The following is a 17,642-nucleotide window of genomic DNA, read 5'->3' as shown; positions in this document are numbered from 1 at the left end:
TGGGGCTAGATGTAGTCACATGCCTCTGGAGCATATTCCAGTTGAGGAAGCTTCTTCCTGCGTCAGTGCTACAGCTTTCACCTGTAGAAGCATTTAAAAATACCATGCCTCTCACCAAATACCTGCAGTGGTGACTCTTCAACTCTTCAAATACCTGAAGTGGTAACCTGGATCAGGTTGCTTCTGGAACCCTGGGAGATACACTTCTACATGAACCTCAGTGCCTCAGCTTTTTAAAGCAAGAAAAAAGCAAACTTCTAGATTCAGAGCTCAGGAACTAGCTTTTCTTGAAAACGTTTCTACTGGCCAAAATGCCACGGGGTTATAAAAAAACTCCCTCTCCCATCTGATTTCCAACTTCACAGAGGCAGTTAACAAGGTTAAAATTCATTTGTATGCTTTGCTAAGGTTTACCATTTAGATTTTAGGCAAGGATGTCTTTTCCCCGTCTTTTGTGTCTGCAGCTGCAACAAAGCCAGAGGGGTTTTTTCTTTCCATTTCATTGGTCCAGTATTTTGACACCTCCCTAGCCTTGACTTGGAGGATAAACTGAGATTCCCAGGTAGTCTCTTAACCAAATCAGTGATGTCTAAGAATGCCTTTTTCTTAAGATCAGCTCCATTCAGCACAGTAGCTCCAAACACAATGTATTTGGGGGTGCCTGGTTTAGTGTTGTGACAGGGCAGAGGAAGTAGACTTTCTAAGTAACAGCCACATCTTTCTCCTTATTTAAGGAGTGTAAGGCAATTTATACAATTTTAAGTACTTTAAAAACAAAGTGAGGTTTAACAATAACGTTTAGCTTAACTGAAACAGGCTCCTTTGCAACAGAAGAGCAAGAACGTTTTTTGAATAATTAAAAACATTGAGTAACTTTAATGACTTTAATTACCCCATGCAACACTACAGGCTTGGGGCAAGTGTCTGGAAAGCAGTGCATAGGAAAAAGATCTGGGGGTGTTGGTTAATGCTCGCCTAAACGTGAGCTGACAGTGTGCCCAGGTGGCCAAGAAGGCCAACGGCATCCTGGCCTGTATCAGAAATAGTGTAGCTAGCAGGACCAGGGAGGTGATTGTCTGCCTGTACTCAGCTCTGGTGAGGCTGCACCTCGAGTGCTGTGTTCAGTTTTGGGCCCCTCAGTACAAGAAGGGCATCGAGGCCCTGGAATGTGTCCAGAGAAGGGCTACAAAGCTGGTGCAGGGCCTGGAACACAAGTCCTGTGAGGAGCGGCTGAGGGAACTGGGGTTGTTTAGTCTGGAGAAGGCTCAGGGGAGACCTTATTGCTCTCTACAGCTACCTGAAAGGAAGGTGTGGGGATCTGGGGGTCGGCCTCTTCTCACAGATAACTAGTGACAGGACTAGAGGGAATGGCCTCAAGTTGTGCCAGGGGAGGTTCAGGTTGGAAATGAGGAGACATTTCTTCTCAGAAAGAGCAGTCAGGCATTGGAACGGGTTGCCTAGGGAGGTGGTGAAGTCACCATCCCTGGGGGTGTTTAAGGAGAGGTTGGATGTGGTGCTTAGGGACATGGTTTAGTGGGTGACATTGGAGGTAGGGGGATGGTTGGACCAGATAATCTGGGAGGTATTTTCCAACCTTAATGATTCTATGATTCTAACAGGACTATTTGCATCTTCAGAACACAGAGGATCTGTGAATTAACCAAACAGTGTATCAGCAAAATGGTCGGTAATTCAAACAGTTGCAGTTCATTTCTCATCACTGCTTCTCAGAGTTGGGTTGCAGGTTGCTAAAAGGCTTAATCCTAGAATGTCCCTATAAATACTAGTATGGTGCCTTGGAGAACTTTTACGAGGAACAAGAAGAAACAAGCCTGGTCAGTTTTCCTCATGGACAGTATCTAGCAACAAGGTATCCTGAGCAATGACTGTTGTTATACAGTCTGTTGGGAGAGTCCGGGGAAAAAAAATGCAACACAGGTGATCGAGTGGGCAGGAGAAATGCGGATAAAGTTTAACATTTACCAAATACAAACTCGATGTCTCCTAAGCATTATGGATGCAAAATTAACCCTGACCTCCTGAACAGCAATCCTGAATTTAGGTCCTAAGGACCAGAAGATGATAATTGTCTCGATTTATTTATAATTAAATTTGTGACCTAGCATACCTCCTTGTGTGTACAACCACTAGCAAAGAACAGTTTAGGGATGCATTCCTGAAGTCTATATCAAGTGTGTATCTCTAATCTAGAAGCCATGTGTGGTGTACGGGCATGAAAGTAGTTTTGTCAAGATGGAGAAAAAAAGAGCACAGTAGATGTTGAGCTTCGCTTCATGGCTTTATTGGTTTGTTAGGTATGTTGAGTTTGTTCCACAGCCACCTTACCGCAAAGACCACCTCTGGTTATAATATAGCAGCAGTTTGTCACAGCTGGCAAATAACACAGTGAATGGAAACATATAGTGCTATAATGGACTAACGGCACCTCCCCACCCAGACTATCCGCCAGGAGTGCCCAGCCAGCCTGCTGGAAATTAGCTGAGGCCAGGGGACACCTCCGTAACCCTTCAGAAGCCGAAGCCCGGCGGTGAAGGATGCAGGTATTTACCCCCCAATACTGCCCCAACTGCGCCGCCCCTCAGGGCCCAAAATGGCGGCGGGCGCCAAGCGCAAGCGCCCCGGATTCAGGGCGGAAGCGGCTTCACGAGCCGGGCAAGGGCCACTTCCGGCGGGGGCGCACCGGCTGCCGGAAGCGGCGGTGTGTGCGGGGCGCAAGATGGCGGCGGGGATGTACCTGGAGCACTACCTGGACAGTAAGCGCCGCCGCGGCGGAGCGAGGAGGAGGACGAGGAGGAGGAGGAGGGCCGGGGCCGGGGCCGGGGCCGGGGCCGGGGCCGGGGCCGGCCTGCCGCACCCACACACCGCGTACCGGGGACGGGATCTGTGGCGGGCGGGCCCTGCCCGCGGGCTGGCGAGCCCCAGGGCCGGCAGCGTCGCCCGGCTGCTCTCGGCCTGGCCTGGCCTGTGTCGTTAGGAAGGGAAACCTATTAAGAAAGGTTAAAATAATTTAAAAAGTTCAGGAACTGTAATAAGTGATGCTGTGCCACGAAAGCTGAAAAGACACCGGGAGTGTACAGGCAAGAATATTGATCTAGGGTCTGTGAAGATGGTGCAAAAGGCAGGTAGAAAAGTTGGACGAGGATGAAAAGATACCTGAAGGATGGGGGCTAGACAAGAGGCGAATGTGCAAGGTGGACAAGGAGTTAGTCCATGGGGGGAATGCAGCGTTTCCTTACTAGGTAGAGCACAAATGTATATTGAGAAGAGCTGCAAAGATAAAGGAGCAAAAGACTGGGATTTGAAACCAGTAGACAGAGATGAGAAAGAAGCAGCGCTGAGTGTAGAGAGATAGGGTAGACATTAAGGCAGAGATAAAAGAATCTGTAGGTTATCTTGGTGGCTAGAGAGTGCTCCAGTTCTGGATGTCCAGCTTCTGGATGTCAGTGTTACCGTTAGCTAAAATCCATGAACTCCATGGAAACTCCTCTGTTCCCCTCTAGTGCATACTTGCAGAGAAAATTACAAGGTCTTATATTTTGTCTCAGCTAAGATGTGTGGTCCTGCAATTGAGTTAGAGATTCTCATCCTGCTGAAGGTGGATGTTAATATGGTTGTGATGTCATTTTTTTAAGGTGTGTCGCTTTACTTTTTTAAGTTCACAATCTAAAAGTACCTAAAATATCTGGCTACAAAACTGTTGGGAAGAGCAAAACAGCGTTCGCTACAGTGGCTTTGCCTTTTTTGATTTTAATCTGGTATCCTGTATATCATATACAACGTTATTTCCCTTCATTAGCTAACTGCAGGACAGTTGCTGTGCTCAAATTAGAGTTTCTTTTAGAAAGGTAGTTTATGTGGATGTTAATACATAGAGTTAAAGAGAATCCATCTCAACCTTCAGTGAGTTAGTTTGCTGATAGGCTTTCCTGTCACAGTTTGATGACTTGTCTGTAGCTAATTTTCACAATTCCAATACTTAGTCATTGCACCTATGCCTTTTACCTGCTGTGTTGAAGTGTCCCCTTATTAAAAGTTTCTTCCTTGTGTAGATTCTAATTAATTAAATCTTAAATTTCCTTCTGGTACCTTAGAAAAAAAAAATTGAATTGCTTGTGATAACATATTTTTCAATTTTCTAATTAGCCATATTGTTCTTCTCCAAGCCTGCTCTAATCTTTTGACATCCTACTTGACCTTCTGACTCTCTGAATGCGTACGGTCCTTTATTACCAGTCTTCGTTACAGTACTAACTAAAGAAGTCAGGTTATCGTTCTTCTGTTGAGTAAACCCTTATCCACGTTGGCCATTGTGTTTTAGCTGTAAGCTCACGTTCAGGTCATTATCTACCGTGATATTCAAGTCTTTCTGTTCCTTAGAGATATGGTCTGGCATCCTTTATCCATCACTTATATTGATCATTTCTAAATGTATTAGCCTAAATAAGACTGGATGGAACATACCTGTTTGCAGTCAGGCTGTATCTTGCTGTCCTAGTGGTCTGTTCCTTTCATTTTTGTTCTTCCAGCCGGTATCTCACTTACAAGTGACTTTTTTTTTTTTTTGGTGGACCAAAAACTGCTTCTTGTGTGATTTTCATGAGTGATGCTGGTAGTTCTCTGTAATGCACTGAAAAGCCTTTCTGTTACCTCATCAAGTATTTGATGCAAGTTGTAGTTCAATCATTGAAAAATAATATTTTCACTAATGATACGTATATTCTTTAAAGAAGAAAAAAGTTTATCAGGAAAGTTGGAGAAGGGGGGTGTCACCCACTTAACCCATATTGTCACCCTTGTTGAATTCTTTGAGGTGATCCCAGATCAGCTGTTCCATTTCTTTTTCTGGTTTCATGCCTGCCTGATTGTTCTCCCCCTCACTCCTTCCTTTTTTTTTTTCTTGATGATTATTTCAATATATATTTTTTTGAGTTCACTCTTTAAAAGTTGAGTAATGTTCCAAAATGTCCTGTAAACTGATGCAAATAAATAGTCCGGAACTTTTGGTCAGCTCTTTTCAAAATGTCTAATATTTGCTTCTGCTTGTTGCATTGAAATTCTTTTTAGTGTTCTTTTCGCATCTAATGTAGACGTGGCTTTCAGTTGATTTTTTTTTTTCCCTCCCACAGCATTTCTCTTTCATATCGTTTACTGGCTGGATCTGTTCAGGGGATGAATGAGGAGTGTGTGATGAAAGAGGGCAGTTTGCTTGTAGGACCTCTTCAAATGCTTGAGGAAAGGAAGGTGTATAATGAATTAAGTGAAGATTGTAGGAAGAAAAAAGGTGGTGTCATTTTGAATACCACCCTGACAGAGTGAGTTTGATTGATGTTTATGTTTCCTTGTAGGACACGCTTTTTACAGGTTCTCTCCAAACAGATTGTGCTGCCCTTAAAATGAGTGAAAATTTGTAGTCAGGGTGGCAGATGGGCAGAATGCTCATAGTTGCAACTCAAGCGTGCTTTGAACAGATAATTCTGAATAGTGAGGATTTGTAGCATTGACATTTCAAGAGGTGTGTTTGCAATGAGCTGCCCTTAATCTCTTTACCTCAGTTATTCATTTTACTGGTGAGGGAAGTGGGCTATTCCACTGTGTTGGGAAAAAACATTCTTGTGTCAAAATAACAAGCACCTTGAAAAGCTGATTGAGTCAGTTTTTAGATTGGATTTTGGGTAGCGTATGTGTGACTCTATTGAGCAAAGAGGATAAAATAAAACTTTGAGTCACGGCATGTGAGAAACACTGTTTGTGAAAATCTCATGTCGTTAGGTAACTAAAAACTGTATGTTACAGTGCACAAAAGGTTTGACAGAGCTGTGCATATGGCCTTAAGTATTTCGGTTTGTAACTTCTTGAGTCCTCTGCTTTGGACCTCTAAAGGTTGGTGTTTTATTGTTGTTGTGTTGCTTTGTTTTTCCTGGGAAATTTTTGTGGAGTAGCCAAGTTAACAACAGATCTCTCAGTAAAAGGTGTCTGGCGGTTTCTTAGTTCTGGTATTTTAGCAGGTTTTTTTTTTTTTTTTCTTTAATTTAAAACTGATTTTAGACCTAGGATTAGACACGCCTTTGCTCTAAGCCATTAATTGCAAAGTATATCTGTCTGAAATGTGTTATGCTCCTAGCAGGTGTTCTTGCAGCAAAAAAATATGCATGTTCCTTCAGTGCTGAACCTCCTCACCGAGAAACTCCCTGTCTTGTCTACTCTGATCCCCTTCCTTCCTTCATCATTCAGCTTCATTGGAGGCTGTCCCTCCAACGACAATACTGAGCCAAAGAATTCGGGGAAGGGGAAGAGGAGGAATGTTTCTTGTTCCACTTCTATTCTTCTTGCTTGTTTATTTGTATGGCTTTTTCCTCAGTTCTCCTTAGTGACTGAAGTTAAGCATAAAAAGTTTGCCATCTCTTCAAATATTGTCCTCCTTCTGGTCTCAAAACGATTTTATGTCTGCTTCTGAGGGGAGAGAGCAAGATAATGAAGTGCTTTCCTTCACGCCAAGAAAGCAGTGCAACTTTAGGAGGGGGGAAACTATGGATGCAAATGAATTAGAGATGTAGAAAGGGATGGAGGAAGAATGAGATGAAAGAAAAACATGGTATTTTGTGGTTGCATGTGCATGAGAGCTCTTTAGAGGAGTTTGTGTTTGCTCAGACTGGAGTTACTGTGTTTGGCTCAGTATTTGCACTCTCACAGGCTTAGAAATACTGTACTGGAGGCTTTTGAGTGGGAGAAAGGAAAGGTGACTAATACAGATCTTCTAGAAGATGAGATGCAAACACTCTGTTTCCTTCACGGTTAGATGTTTCAAGAGGATTGTAGAGCTTCTTTGTACCAGGCATCACTGAAGTCTATACGTTTAGAGAACAATCCCAAATAGCCTTCTGTGAGTCTTTGCTCATCCGTGAAAGTGTCATGATTGTAGGGGTTATCTTTATAGCAGAGGGAGCTGCTGTTCAACCACATTTTCTAATGTCAGTGCATCCCTGTTTATCTATCTAGAGGATATGAAAATAAAGTATAGTGACACCACCCAAATCTATCTTTTATAGCAACAGAACCGAGGAGTGTACCTCTCCTCAGCTGGCCCATTTACTGTGAACTGACCTCACTGCTCACCCTCCTGTGCTCTGCTTCTGAGGATATGGCTGACCAGTTGCACGGATAGCTGAGGTGAACGCAAGGGTCGTGTCTGTGGGTGTGCTTTCTCGTTAGAGAAATGAGAAGATCAAGTGTCACCTTCCCTGTTTGTTCCAGCCAGCCTTGTCCACCACATATTTTCCTGCCTAGACTGATGAGGCTGTTGCTTTATCTGTCTTGCTGGATATGAAACTTTTATCATTGCAGTTGGGAAGTGTGCACCGGACTGGAAGGAAATTCAAATTTTCATTTAAAGCTATAGTTAAGCTGGTCTGTTATTGAATGAATGTCAGTATAAAGTGTGGGTAAGGAATGGTAACAAAGCAATAAAAAATGTTTCCAGCTTTCCCCACCCCATGCCTCTGTGCATCTAGATTCTGCCAACATTTAGTCTAAATTAGATCTAAACACTTGGGAGAGTCATCAGCAGAGAGCTAATAACCATATCGAGTTTGAGAAGCAGAAGAGTGTCGCTGGCCTATCTGCTCAGATGGCTGCCTGGTATTCATTATATTGTCTTGGAGGCCACCAGTCGGGACCTGCTCCAGGAGCAGACACTAGGACATACCTGCCTCACTTAACAGGATGGTGGAGACTGCACACTGAGCTGAGGAGTCCTCAGTTGGTAAGTTAACACTGAGTTAATTGTGTAGTCATTGGGGGGGCTTTCTTTTTTTTAATCCTGATTAGGGAGGCGTCAAGTTTCCTTTGTTCCTGCTATCCTGCTGGTACATGGCGATGCACCAGTTCAGGACTTTTCAATACTGGAAAACTTACTCCCATGTAAGCACAGAGCTACAGTAGCAACGTACTCCCCAGCAGCATGGGAATGTCTCTTATCTCCTCCCCAGTGTAGCATGTGGCCACACTCTCCTGTTCCTGCCTATCAAGTTTCCTGCATCATACTTCAGGTTTGCAATCTCTTAATACATTCTTTCGTTCAACAATGTTGAACATTGTTTTAGCGTTGTAGACTGGAAGATGCTTTTCACCTTCATGAGACTTTGGATGAGCTGTATCTGTAACGCAGCACACATGTATGGAAAATTACAGAAGATCTCATGAAAGGGAGAGGATTTGGTGATTCATAGGCATCATTTGTTTCTGTGTGAAAGCTAGTGGCACAACCCACACTAAGCTAATACATTTATTGTTGTTAATGGCCAGTTCATTTAGAACAGATTTGGTCGTTAACCGGTGCCTTCATCAGAGTTGATAGAAAAGGGTTTTACAAGACAAAGCATTCTGCATTTTCTCTGTATTTCTTCGCACATCTGATGTGACTGTCTTGGCAAAGAGCCCTCTGATCCCTTTGGTGGTGGTCCCTGCCCTTGGAGATCTGTGACCGACTGGAAACGCCTGGAGTGTTGCAAGTCTCATTTGACATGCCAGTCTTCCATATCCTCCAAACTTCTGACGTCAAGGTTGATCTTTAACATAGCGATAAAGTTCCCTGGTGTGAAAGTAACAACATTGCCTGCTATCCTGGTTGTGGATGCTGTAGTATTGAACTAATATAATTTAAAAAAAAAAAAAAAAAGAGAGAGAGAGAAAAAGAACCCTCTTCTCCCCCCCCTCCCCCCCCCCCCCCCCAGGAAAGGGTATGCTGTCTTCTGGGGAGTGTTAGACTTCTGTGGCTATTGCACTGACTGTTGTTGCTGACTGACATCTGTTTCTTTGGGCAGTGCTTGGTGTAGGCGCTCCCTGGTGGACTGGCATGCGGTGCACTGGCCCGGAGCCTGGGATAACAGCGCCGCAGAATTCCTGGGTGGCCTTGGGCAATTCGCTCTACTGTGCGCCTGAGTGCTCCGTTGGTGAAAATGTGGGTAGGACTATTCCTTACAGGGGTGGTGGTGAGGGTAACGTTACAGGTCAGGCTGCATGTGCTGCTGTAGTGCTGAGCTCGATGTGAATAGGAAGAAAGGTGTATCATTATGCTCAGATTTCAATGGAATGTGTAGGAAGATCATTAATTGAGAACACAGAATAGTAGCAGCACATTAAAAGGGTTACGTTGCCTAAAAGGAAGGATGGAGGGTTATATAAGACATCGTTCCCCTTAATGAGAAAGCAAGGAAGTTGAAGATTGCCGTAAGACAGTTGACCTGCACTATACTTAAAATGCTACAAAATTCTTAAATCGCAGCGCACCAAAAAGTCCTGTGTGCTTCCCCAGTGAGATCCCAGCCACTCTTATATTCCGGAGGGCAGGGAAGTTATCCTGCCGTTCTGCAAGTCTGTCACAAGCAGGATTTCTTAATTACCTTCAGCAATGTGGTGTCTAAACTGTTTGTTGAAATCTGTATTGTTTAATAAAGCAACCGTGATTGTGTTTCAAAATGTATTTCGACATTTTTTTAATAAATGTAATCATACGTCTGGACGCGGGAGTTGAGTAGATGCCTTGGGAAAGTCACCATGTATTTGTGTAGTGCTTGGTGCCATGGATCTCTTCAGGAATTTGGACAGTCGCAATACAAGCCCATTACTGGGCTCTGCTAAAAGACATGCAATGAGAGAATGAAGCATAATGAAACTTATTAGGTTGTGCCGTTGCACAGGCTCACGGGCTTGCTCTGTGTGTGTGTGTGAATTAACATCTGAGTTCAGGAGCTGGAGTTTAAGTATGTCGTCTACACTGACACCCTACATTTGGTTGTTTGAAAAAAACTGGGGGGAAGGAGAATGGTGATAGATTCTGATTCTTGGAGGGTGAGCGCTGAGGGTCTGTGTGGTTCTTAAGAGAAAAGACAGCGCGGTTATGGATGCCTGTATGTGATAAGGAGAATGGGAATGGCAGAAGGAATGACAAGGAAAGAGGAGAGTAAGAGAGATGGAAGAGGGATAGTGAAAGGATAAGAATCAGGGAAAGGAAAGAAGGCTTTTAACTTGTGTTAAGGAATGAAAACAAGCTTAAAAAAAGGCGGGGGGGGAGGCAAAAACTCAGACGTGCTGATGTATAGGATGATCCTGCTGTGGTAGGAACGAATTGGGCACAGTGGGGCAGCATGTTGCTCTGTGTCATCTGTGCAAACGAGCACGGTAGCATTTGTGACAGTCCATGCTCTGAGCCAAACTGCTGGTCCTGCTAGCACTTCCTTCCCTGCACATCTTCCCCATCCTTGTCTTCCTCTCTTGCTGCTCTGCCTTTTGTGTGCTGAGAGGCCTTTGCTTTTCCTTATTTTTCTGTCAAATTGTTGTCTGTGACAGAGTGACTGCAGTTCACTGGCCTGTTCTCTAGCAATCGAACACGTCTGTTAGGGTGTCCTGGCTATGCTTTCTCAGACAGACAATTTCTTTTTCCTGTGATCTGTTTCAGAACCTGAGAACTGTTTGGGTATTGTAAAATACAGCATTTAGTCAAGAAGAGCTTGGGCGCATCTTACTGTGAGAAGAAAGCATAAATGGATTGTAAAGGGAAAAGGAGAAACACAGGAGGAAGCAATTACAGAAATATCAAATCTTTTTGGAAAGACAGAGGGAAAAGGTGTTGGTTTAGTAAGAAAGAGGAAATGGAAATTTAAATTTTAGATTTTATTTTTTTTAATGGGACTATGGACAGCATAACATAGGCCAAACAATTTCAGCAAGCGTTTGGACCACTGCGATAAATTCTGTGTGAAGGGCTCTGCTTTGTAAGGGTCGAGAGGAGCTTTTGGTTTAAGCTGCAGAGATCAGAAAGCTCCCCCATACTTAGGTAAGCTAACTACCACAGAAATAGTTTATTGCTGGGTTAAAACTCGTTTAGCTGCAGCTTTATCGTGTTAGGCTTTTTGTATAGGATGTAGAGGTAAAGGTAGAACAGAAACTTTCCAGGTGAGGGCATGTGATGGCATTAGTGACAGCTGGGGATGGATTTTCATAGTGACATCTGTAAAAAAAAAAAAAAAAAAAAAAAATGGCAGAGCACAGTCCCTTTCAGGTTCTGTAACGGAAGCAAATTCCTGTCCGAATTTCTCCTGCTGTTAGCACATCGCTGTGAAACTTAGCCATAACCTCATTTAGGGTTGTTCTGCCCAAAGAATAGCATCCTGCTGGTTTTTGTGCTAGCCCAGGTGTTCTCTGAACCTAACGGTTTGTAGCCCTGCTGAGGGAAAACTATGTATGTGATAGAATGTGTGCTTTCAGCAACTTTCTTTTTTTTAGAGGAGAAAAAGGAAATTACATAGATCTTTTCTAAAAACTGCCAAGTCAAGAATTCAGCAGTCGTGATGGTCCAGGATTAATAAACTCGGTGCATATTTGGCATACTGCGTGCAATGCAAGAACAAATACTGATTTCTTCTAGAGGGCATCTCTCCTAGAGGAGAGGAATGAAAAGTAGTGTGCTGCTGCATGAAACGTGTTTCATTTCTGCACAAATTGAAAGGTTTGGAGTCAATGAGGATGGGGATTACAAGAAGAAAAAGGAATGATATTAAGATACCTGAGCTGAATTTCATCCCTGTCATTAAGTTCCCCTTGTAAGCAACAATGTTTTTCAGTATTGTGTCACTGATTATTTTTTTTGAGATGTTTTTTGAGCTGTAGGGATGTAATATCAGCTGTGGGCTGCTCGAGCCTTGTGTAAAGTCTGTCATACTAGGCCAACAGGAAGTATCAAATTTAGGAATATTCAGACAACCTTAGTTTTGATGCTTCCTATTTTTTTTCAGAACTTGATTTTGCACTGTTAACCTTGGACACAGGGCAGTGATGTGTATGTGCTGTGTGATCATGTATCTGCGTGCTTAAGGACACCTACTACCTGAAAATTTCTCAGATACTTAAAGTAGAAATGGCAACAAAAACCTGTTGAGGCGATAGCTTAATTACCTACAAGGACTTCGTATGTAACTTACTGTATTCTGTTTGTGTGAAAAAATAAGTTGAAATATCTTAAGCCCAGTGAAGCCTACAATTGCTTTTACCTCTTGTAGGAATAAATTTCATGGCCTGTCTGTTGTACTTGTAAAAAAAAAATAATCATAATAAAAAAAATCTCTTGTTTTTCAGGAAGTGTCTCTGGTGTAGAAGCATATGACAGTGAAAACAGAGACCACTGCTGGGGCCATTGTATTAGACAGTTTTGATTATGGGTAGAGACGCCTTCATTTACATTCTGCATGTGCTGCAGAGAGGGTTTGGGAAGCAGACATGCTTATGTTGTGTTTCTAAAGAGCTCTTCCTCCCCATCTCCCCCCTTTTGTTTATACCTGCAAGAGATTTTTTTTTTTCTATCAGGTATAAAGGTGACGACAATCAAGCTTGGACGTCAGGTTAGTGCAGTGTTAGTAGACCTCAGTTTGATTAGACAGCCATGGAAAAATAAGAATTGTTTTTATCAGCTTTGTCAGTTGAGCATCTGGCGATGGCTAGGGGGTGAGTAGCATTGTGCATTGAAAACTGACTCTCAGCTTCACGTTGCTCGTTCAGAGTTGTAGAAAAATTTGTTATTCGTGATGTATAGCATCCTTGCAGGTGCTGGACAGACAACGCTGAGGTTATGGTATAGGAGGCAGAACAAGGGACGGGGGTTAAGGCTGCTGTGGCACTGCTTCCCGTCCCACCTCAGGGTTGCTTTTTTGGCTCTGCAAAGTGTCTCCTACCTCTGTCTTTAAAATGCATACTCTAAAATTGATTCACTCTTCTCAGTGAATTAACATTTGATCAACTCTAGTTCTGACATCTTTGTGTAGGAATAGCAAAGTGGCATTGTTTACCAGCTGTTGTGCTGTTTTGGTTTGGTTCCCTCGTTATTACCGAAGAAAGTTCTTGGTGGATACGTTGTATTAGAACGACTGCGCTACAGGTTTTGTTTTTCTGCTTTTCTAATTTAGGCCTTTCTGAGTGGCAGCCTTCCGTTAACTAATACAATCCTATAGAACTGTGCTCCTGGATTAAATATGTGAAGTATTTATAGTCCGTTTCCTTTACGGTTGACAGCAAACAGAGGCATGCTAATGTGAACCAGGAAAGCATGCTGGGAGTCACTGGGCTGGTGTACATGTTGTTATCAGTTGAGTTAACTTTGTTCCTGCATTGACATGGCAGACAGGAACCTGACTTCTCCATGTATTCTCCTTTCCCTGCAGGTATTGAGAACCTGCCTTTTGAATTGCAGAGAAACTTCCAGCTCATGCGAGATCTGGATCAGAGAACAGAAGGTGAGCATTGGAGAAGGTTTCTGTGATGAGACAGAAAGCCTGCGGCCTGGCCAGCTTTCCTTCACTTTGCCTGTATCACAGGGTTCTTAGGGCAGGGAAGGAAACCTGCAGCTGCTCTTATCCTTTTCTAATCTATTCTTTCCTATCCTTATACTTTATGGTCTTTCCTAACAGAATCATTCCATAGAATGATTCTAGGTTGGAAAAGACCTCCAAAATCATCTGCTCCAGCCATCCCCCTACCACCAATATCACCCACTAAACCATGTCCCTAAGCGCCAGGTCCAACCTTTCCTTAAACACCCCCAGGGATGGTGACTCCACCACCTCCCTGGGCAACCTGTTCCACTAGCGTGTATGTATGTGTATTGATGTATTAATGGTAAACCTGTTTCAGACCTCAAGTCGGAGATCGATAAGTTGGCCACGGAGTATATCAGCAATGCACGGACTTTGTCATCAGAGGAAAAACTGGGGCTTCTCAAGCAAATCCAGGAGGCCTATGGGAAGTGCAAGGAGTTTGGGGATGACAAGGTTCAGCTGGCAATGCAGACCTACGAGATGGTATGAAGGGAAGTGTCTAGTGGTTATTGTATGAAAGGCTATATGAAACCCCCAGTCCTGGAAGGCCCTGATCTCTTTTTCAGGCCCTGCACGCTCTTGCTTCTCTGCTCTGAGCACGATCCCTGTGCTCTCTCCTCTTTGCTCTCTTGGGCTCTTTTCTGTGGTAATTCCTGGTCAATGTCATCTTTGCAGGTTGATAAGCACATCCGGCGGCTGGACACAGACCTTGCTCGCTTTGAAGCAGACCTGAAGGAGAAGCAGATAGAATCGAGTGACTATGACAGCTCTTCCAGCAAGGGCAAGAAGAGTGAGTACCACCACTGGGCTGCAGATTGATACAGGAGGCAGCCAAGTGACTGTGGAAGTGGTGGGGATGAAGGCAGGCACTGGAGTGGTACAGATCAAAGACTGTTACGCTGGAATCTGAAGGACAGGTAAAAAGATGGTGTCCTGGGCTCTTTTCTGTGAGCATATTCAAGGCCACTAGATAAAACTAAGATGGGGTGCGTGGCCCAAAGCCAATATACACTCCACAGTAGGAGTGCGTTTTAGTGCTGGAGAGGTTGTTACTGTCAGGTGTCTGTTTTGACGGCATGGTAGATGCAGCAACTTTTTCTCTTGTTACCAGAGGGCCGAGCCCAAAAAGAGAAGAAAGCTGCCCGTGCTCGCTCTAAAGGGAAGAATTCTGATGAGGAGGCACCAAAGACTGCCCAAAAGAAACTGAAGCTTGTCCGCACGTAAGCATTTAAGAAATTTGGGGAAGTGAGGAGCAGCACTACAAATCAGACCAAGGGAGACCTAGCCAGACTTCCCTGTGAAGGATCTGATCCTCACCCAGACCAGGCTGTGTGTCTTCTGTCTCTTTTTGGGAAGAAACAGGAAAGAGGCCTTTTATTTGTTTCAGGGGAGTGTGGCATGAAGGGGAACGCAGGTCACATCGGTGGAGGTGGGTGTGTGTGCTTAAAAAGGAGGTGTGGCTGTCTCTGGCAAATAAGGGCAGTGTCATGGGTGACACGAAGGGAACCGATGCTAGTTAATTTGCTGACCTGGTTTATTCCTTTCTCCTGCAGTAGCACAGAATACGGGATGCCTTCAGTCACTTTTGGAAATGTGCACCCTTCGGATGTATTGGATATGCCTGTGGACCCCAATGAGCCTACTTATTGCCTCTGCCACCAGGTCTCCTACGGGGAGATGATTGGCTGCGACAACCCAGATGTAAGAGCCTGTGCATGATGGAGATGGGGGAGGAAAGTCTCCTACAGAATGTCTTGTCCTGCCTGGGGGGGAGCTGATGTAGCAAGCAGTGACAGTAGGAGGTCTTAGTTCAGATAGTTTGGAAGAGCAGTGATGTGGCCTGTTAAGTGCAACTTTCTCCAGGTTTTCTCCTGAAATGACGGGCTGTTTTTCGGCCCCACCCTTAGCAAGCATGGAGGGGAATTCTGCTTAATAACATTGTATAGGTTGGGTGTGAGTCTCTGTTTTCTGACTGATCCCGTTAACATCACTGCTAGGGATGTAGGAGCTTGTGATCAAATGTTGGGAAACTTCAGCAGTCCAGAAACAATGATTTCAAAAGAAAACTGCTCTTTAACTGACTGCTCTCCACCCCAACAGTGTTCCATTGAATGGTTTCATTTTGCCTGTGTGGGTCTGACGACAAAACCAAGAGGAAAATGGTGAGTGAGTGCTAAAAACAAACATCCTGGAGGGCCCATTGCTGTCTGGAAAGGGGAGGTCCTGGGTGGCAAGAGGGAGGATATTGTATATACACACTTAGAAGTCCTCTTCAGAAGGAAAATTTGAATTAAGGCTTTGGTTGGAACCTTGGAAAAGAACTTTTGAGACTGTATCTTTGCATATATTTATATATGTGTATCAGGTCATAAATGCTGGCTTTTTACTTCCCTTTCTACCAGGTTCTGCCCTCGCTGTTCCCAGGAGAGGAAGAAGAAATAAAATCCCATGAGCCCTTAGCACTGCTGCAGGAGCTCTCTTCCCCCTGCCAGGGCCTCGTCCCAACTCCCCCAGCCCTTGGGGCCTTGGCTGGGGGGAGTCTTGCCCTGTTTGTGGTTTCGGCCATCCCTGGAATGGTGTGTACCCTCACGGCAGTTCCTCTGTGTTCTGTATCCCTGGTTGCTTCCAAATCCCTAAGGGAGGCCCTCTCTGTGTACTATTCCAAACAGGTGTCTGAACCTCAAAGGGGATGAATGAGGGCACCAGGGTAGCCACCAGATTCCCAGGGATTCAGGTAGCCCCTGATTTTCCTTGGCTTTCCTTCAGCCTCCTCAGAGTTCATTGCCTACTCTCTGCTTAGAGAACAAGGCTATGGGATGGGGGAAGGAAAGGAGGTAAGTCTTCAGTATTTTAGGTCTTCGATTTTCCTGGATCTTTTTCAGGAGAGAGGGAGTAACCAGGCCACTGCTTAATCTAGTGGGTTGGTTGAGAGACTGAAAACCTAATGTACTCCTTATCTTTAATCATTCCACTACTCTGTCTGGCATTGAGCTGCCTCTTTTGTTGGGTTGAGGAGGAAGGAGGAGCGTTTAGAGCTGGCTTTGTCTCCTTTACTCCTGGGGTAAACCTGCTGGCCTTTGAAGCACACTGTATGAAGGAGGAAGAATTTCTGGCTGCATGGCAAGAAACAATTTGATCTAGCCTGTCCTCTGGCTCCAGAATTCTCCCTCCGTTTTGTGCAGTGAAGCTTCTCCATTATGTTCATGATGAGAAGTTTTGGGATCCAAATCCCACTTGTATAATACTGAATTAAATAAAGTTCATTGGAACAAATACTCTGGTTGCCTTGCTGTCACCTCCAAAGTAAACAATGGGTCTCTTCAGTTATTTTTTCTCTCTCAGCTCTGCTTTTTCACAGTGGCACAGCTTTCTTCATGTGATAATCCTGAACGGTTAGACATGCTGCATAAGTCAGGTTTGAAAATGTACCCAATATACTTAGCAAAGAATTGCATAGCTTTCTAGCATCTGTGAAAAACATCTGCCCATTTAGTCATGTCCCCCATGCAACGGGATGTTTATTCACATTTTTGTTGGATCACTTTTTTGTCAGTTATCCTCTCTCAAACAAGAGTGATGGAGGTTATAGAAGACCAACCCTCACTATGACTGTAGGGCAGTACAGCTGAGAGAGTAAGCCATCAAGACAAAACGCGGGCATACAAGAACACGGACACGTTTTTGAGATACCTGTTAACTTGCTCCCCAGTGAGTCACCTACACTTCAGATCATCTTGTTGCCAGAAACTCCACACGTTGTTAGTAAAATAGTATTAGGCTCCAAAACAGTTGCTGGAGAATTGTCTCTCTCTAGTGTCTGCAGGTAACTGTGAGGAGATGATCCATACTGAAGCTGACCTTTGTCTATTCCATTGGCTTGGTCTGGAGGTTGATGAGATTTTCTTCCTGCCTTTTCTCTGCTATTCAGGAGGATTTAAGCTTTTCACGTGAAACAAATGCTTTCCTCAAATAAGTAACTTTTATGAGGATTGGTGGATCATTTTTGTTCTTGTGGTCACAAAGCAGAAACTCTTTTAGGGGTTCATTGTTAAAACAACTCAGAGAGCTGTGTAGGTGGAGAGTGACATTATCACCACGTAATTATACGGGGATCCTCTCAGAGCCATCAACTCAAGCTGATGCCAAGCCTTCTGTTCAAGTGAGTTAGCACTGGGTCGTTCCTTCCTTTTGCTTTGAGAAGGGGTGCTTGGGTTCCCATCTTGCACAGAAAAATATTGTGGTAAGTTCTTACCCAGACTG

The 17,642-nt window shown here is 44.1% G+C and overlaps 1 protein-coding gene across 2 annotated transcripts; it reads left to right on the top strand.

Moving 5' to 3' along the window:
- Positions 1-2,688: 2,688 nt before the first annotated feature.
- ING4 (inhibitor of growth family member 4) lies at positions 2,689-16,655 on the top strand. 2 transcript variants are annotated; one of them, XM_035571542.2, is made up of 10 exons: positions 2,707-2,774; positions 7,068-7,780; positions 8,841-8,977; positions 13,230-13,301; positions 13,699-13,865; positions 14,058-14,172; positions 14,494-14,602; positions 14,936-15,083; positions 15,483-15,544; positions 15,785-16,655. In XM_035571542.2, the coding sequence occupies exons 4-10, from the start codon at positions 13,274-13,276 to the stop codon at positions 15,822-15,824; spliced, it is 669 nt and encodes a 222-aa protein (XP_035427435.1). In that variant the 5' UTR covers positions 2,707-2,774; positions 7,068-7,780; positions 8,841-8,977; positions 13,230-13,273; the 3' UTR covers positions 15,825-16,655. The 2 variants fall into 2 exon arrangements, with proteins under 2 accessions (XP_035427434.1, XP_035427435.1); XM_035571541.2 differs by lacking the exons at positions 7,068-7,780; positions 8,841-8,977 and having other exon boundaries at positions 2,689-2,774.
- The last annotated feature ends 987 nt before the right edge of the window (positions 16,656-17,642 follow it).

The sequence above is a fragment of the Cygnus atratus genome, chromosome 1 (genome assembly GCF_013377495.2).
Source record: "Cygnus atratus isolate AKBS03 ecotype Queensland, Australia chromosome 1, CAtr_DNAZoo_HiC_assembly, whole genome shotgun sequence".
Taxonomy (NCBI): Eukaryota; Metazoa; Chordata; class Aves; order Anseriformes; family Anatidae; genus Cygnus; species Cygnus atratus.
This window is presented reverse-complemented; position numbering and strand designations above follow the sequence as displayed.

Excerpts from the sequence above, each read along its gene's own strand:
- ING4 (XM_035571541.2), top strand. The coding sequence starts at position 2,738 with ATGGCGGCGGGGATGTACCTGGAGCACTACCTGGACA. Across the intron at positions 13,302-13,698 it reads TCTGGATCAGAGAACAGAAG|ACCTCAAGTCGGAGATCGAT; the intron begins GTGAGCATTGGA and ends AACCTGTTTCAG. Across the intron at positions 13,866-14,057 it reads CAATGCAGACCTACGAGATG|GTTGATAAGCACATCCGGCG; the intron begins GTATGAAGGGAA and ends TCATCTTTGCAG.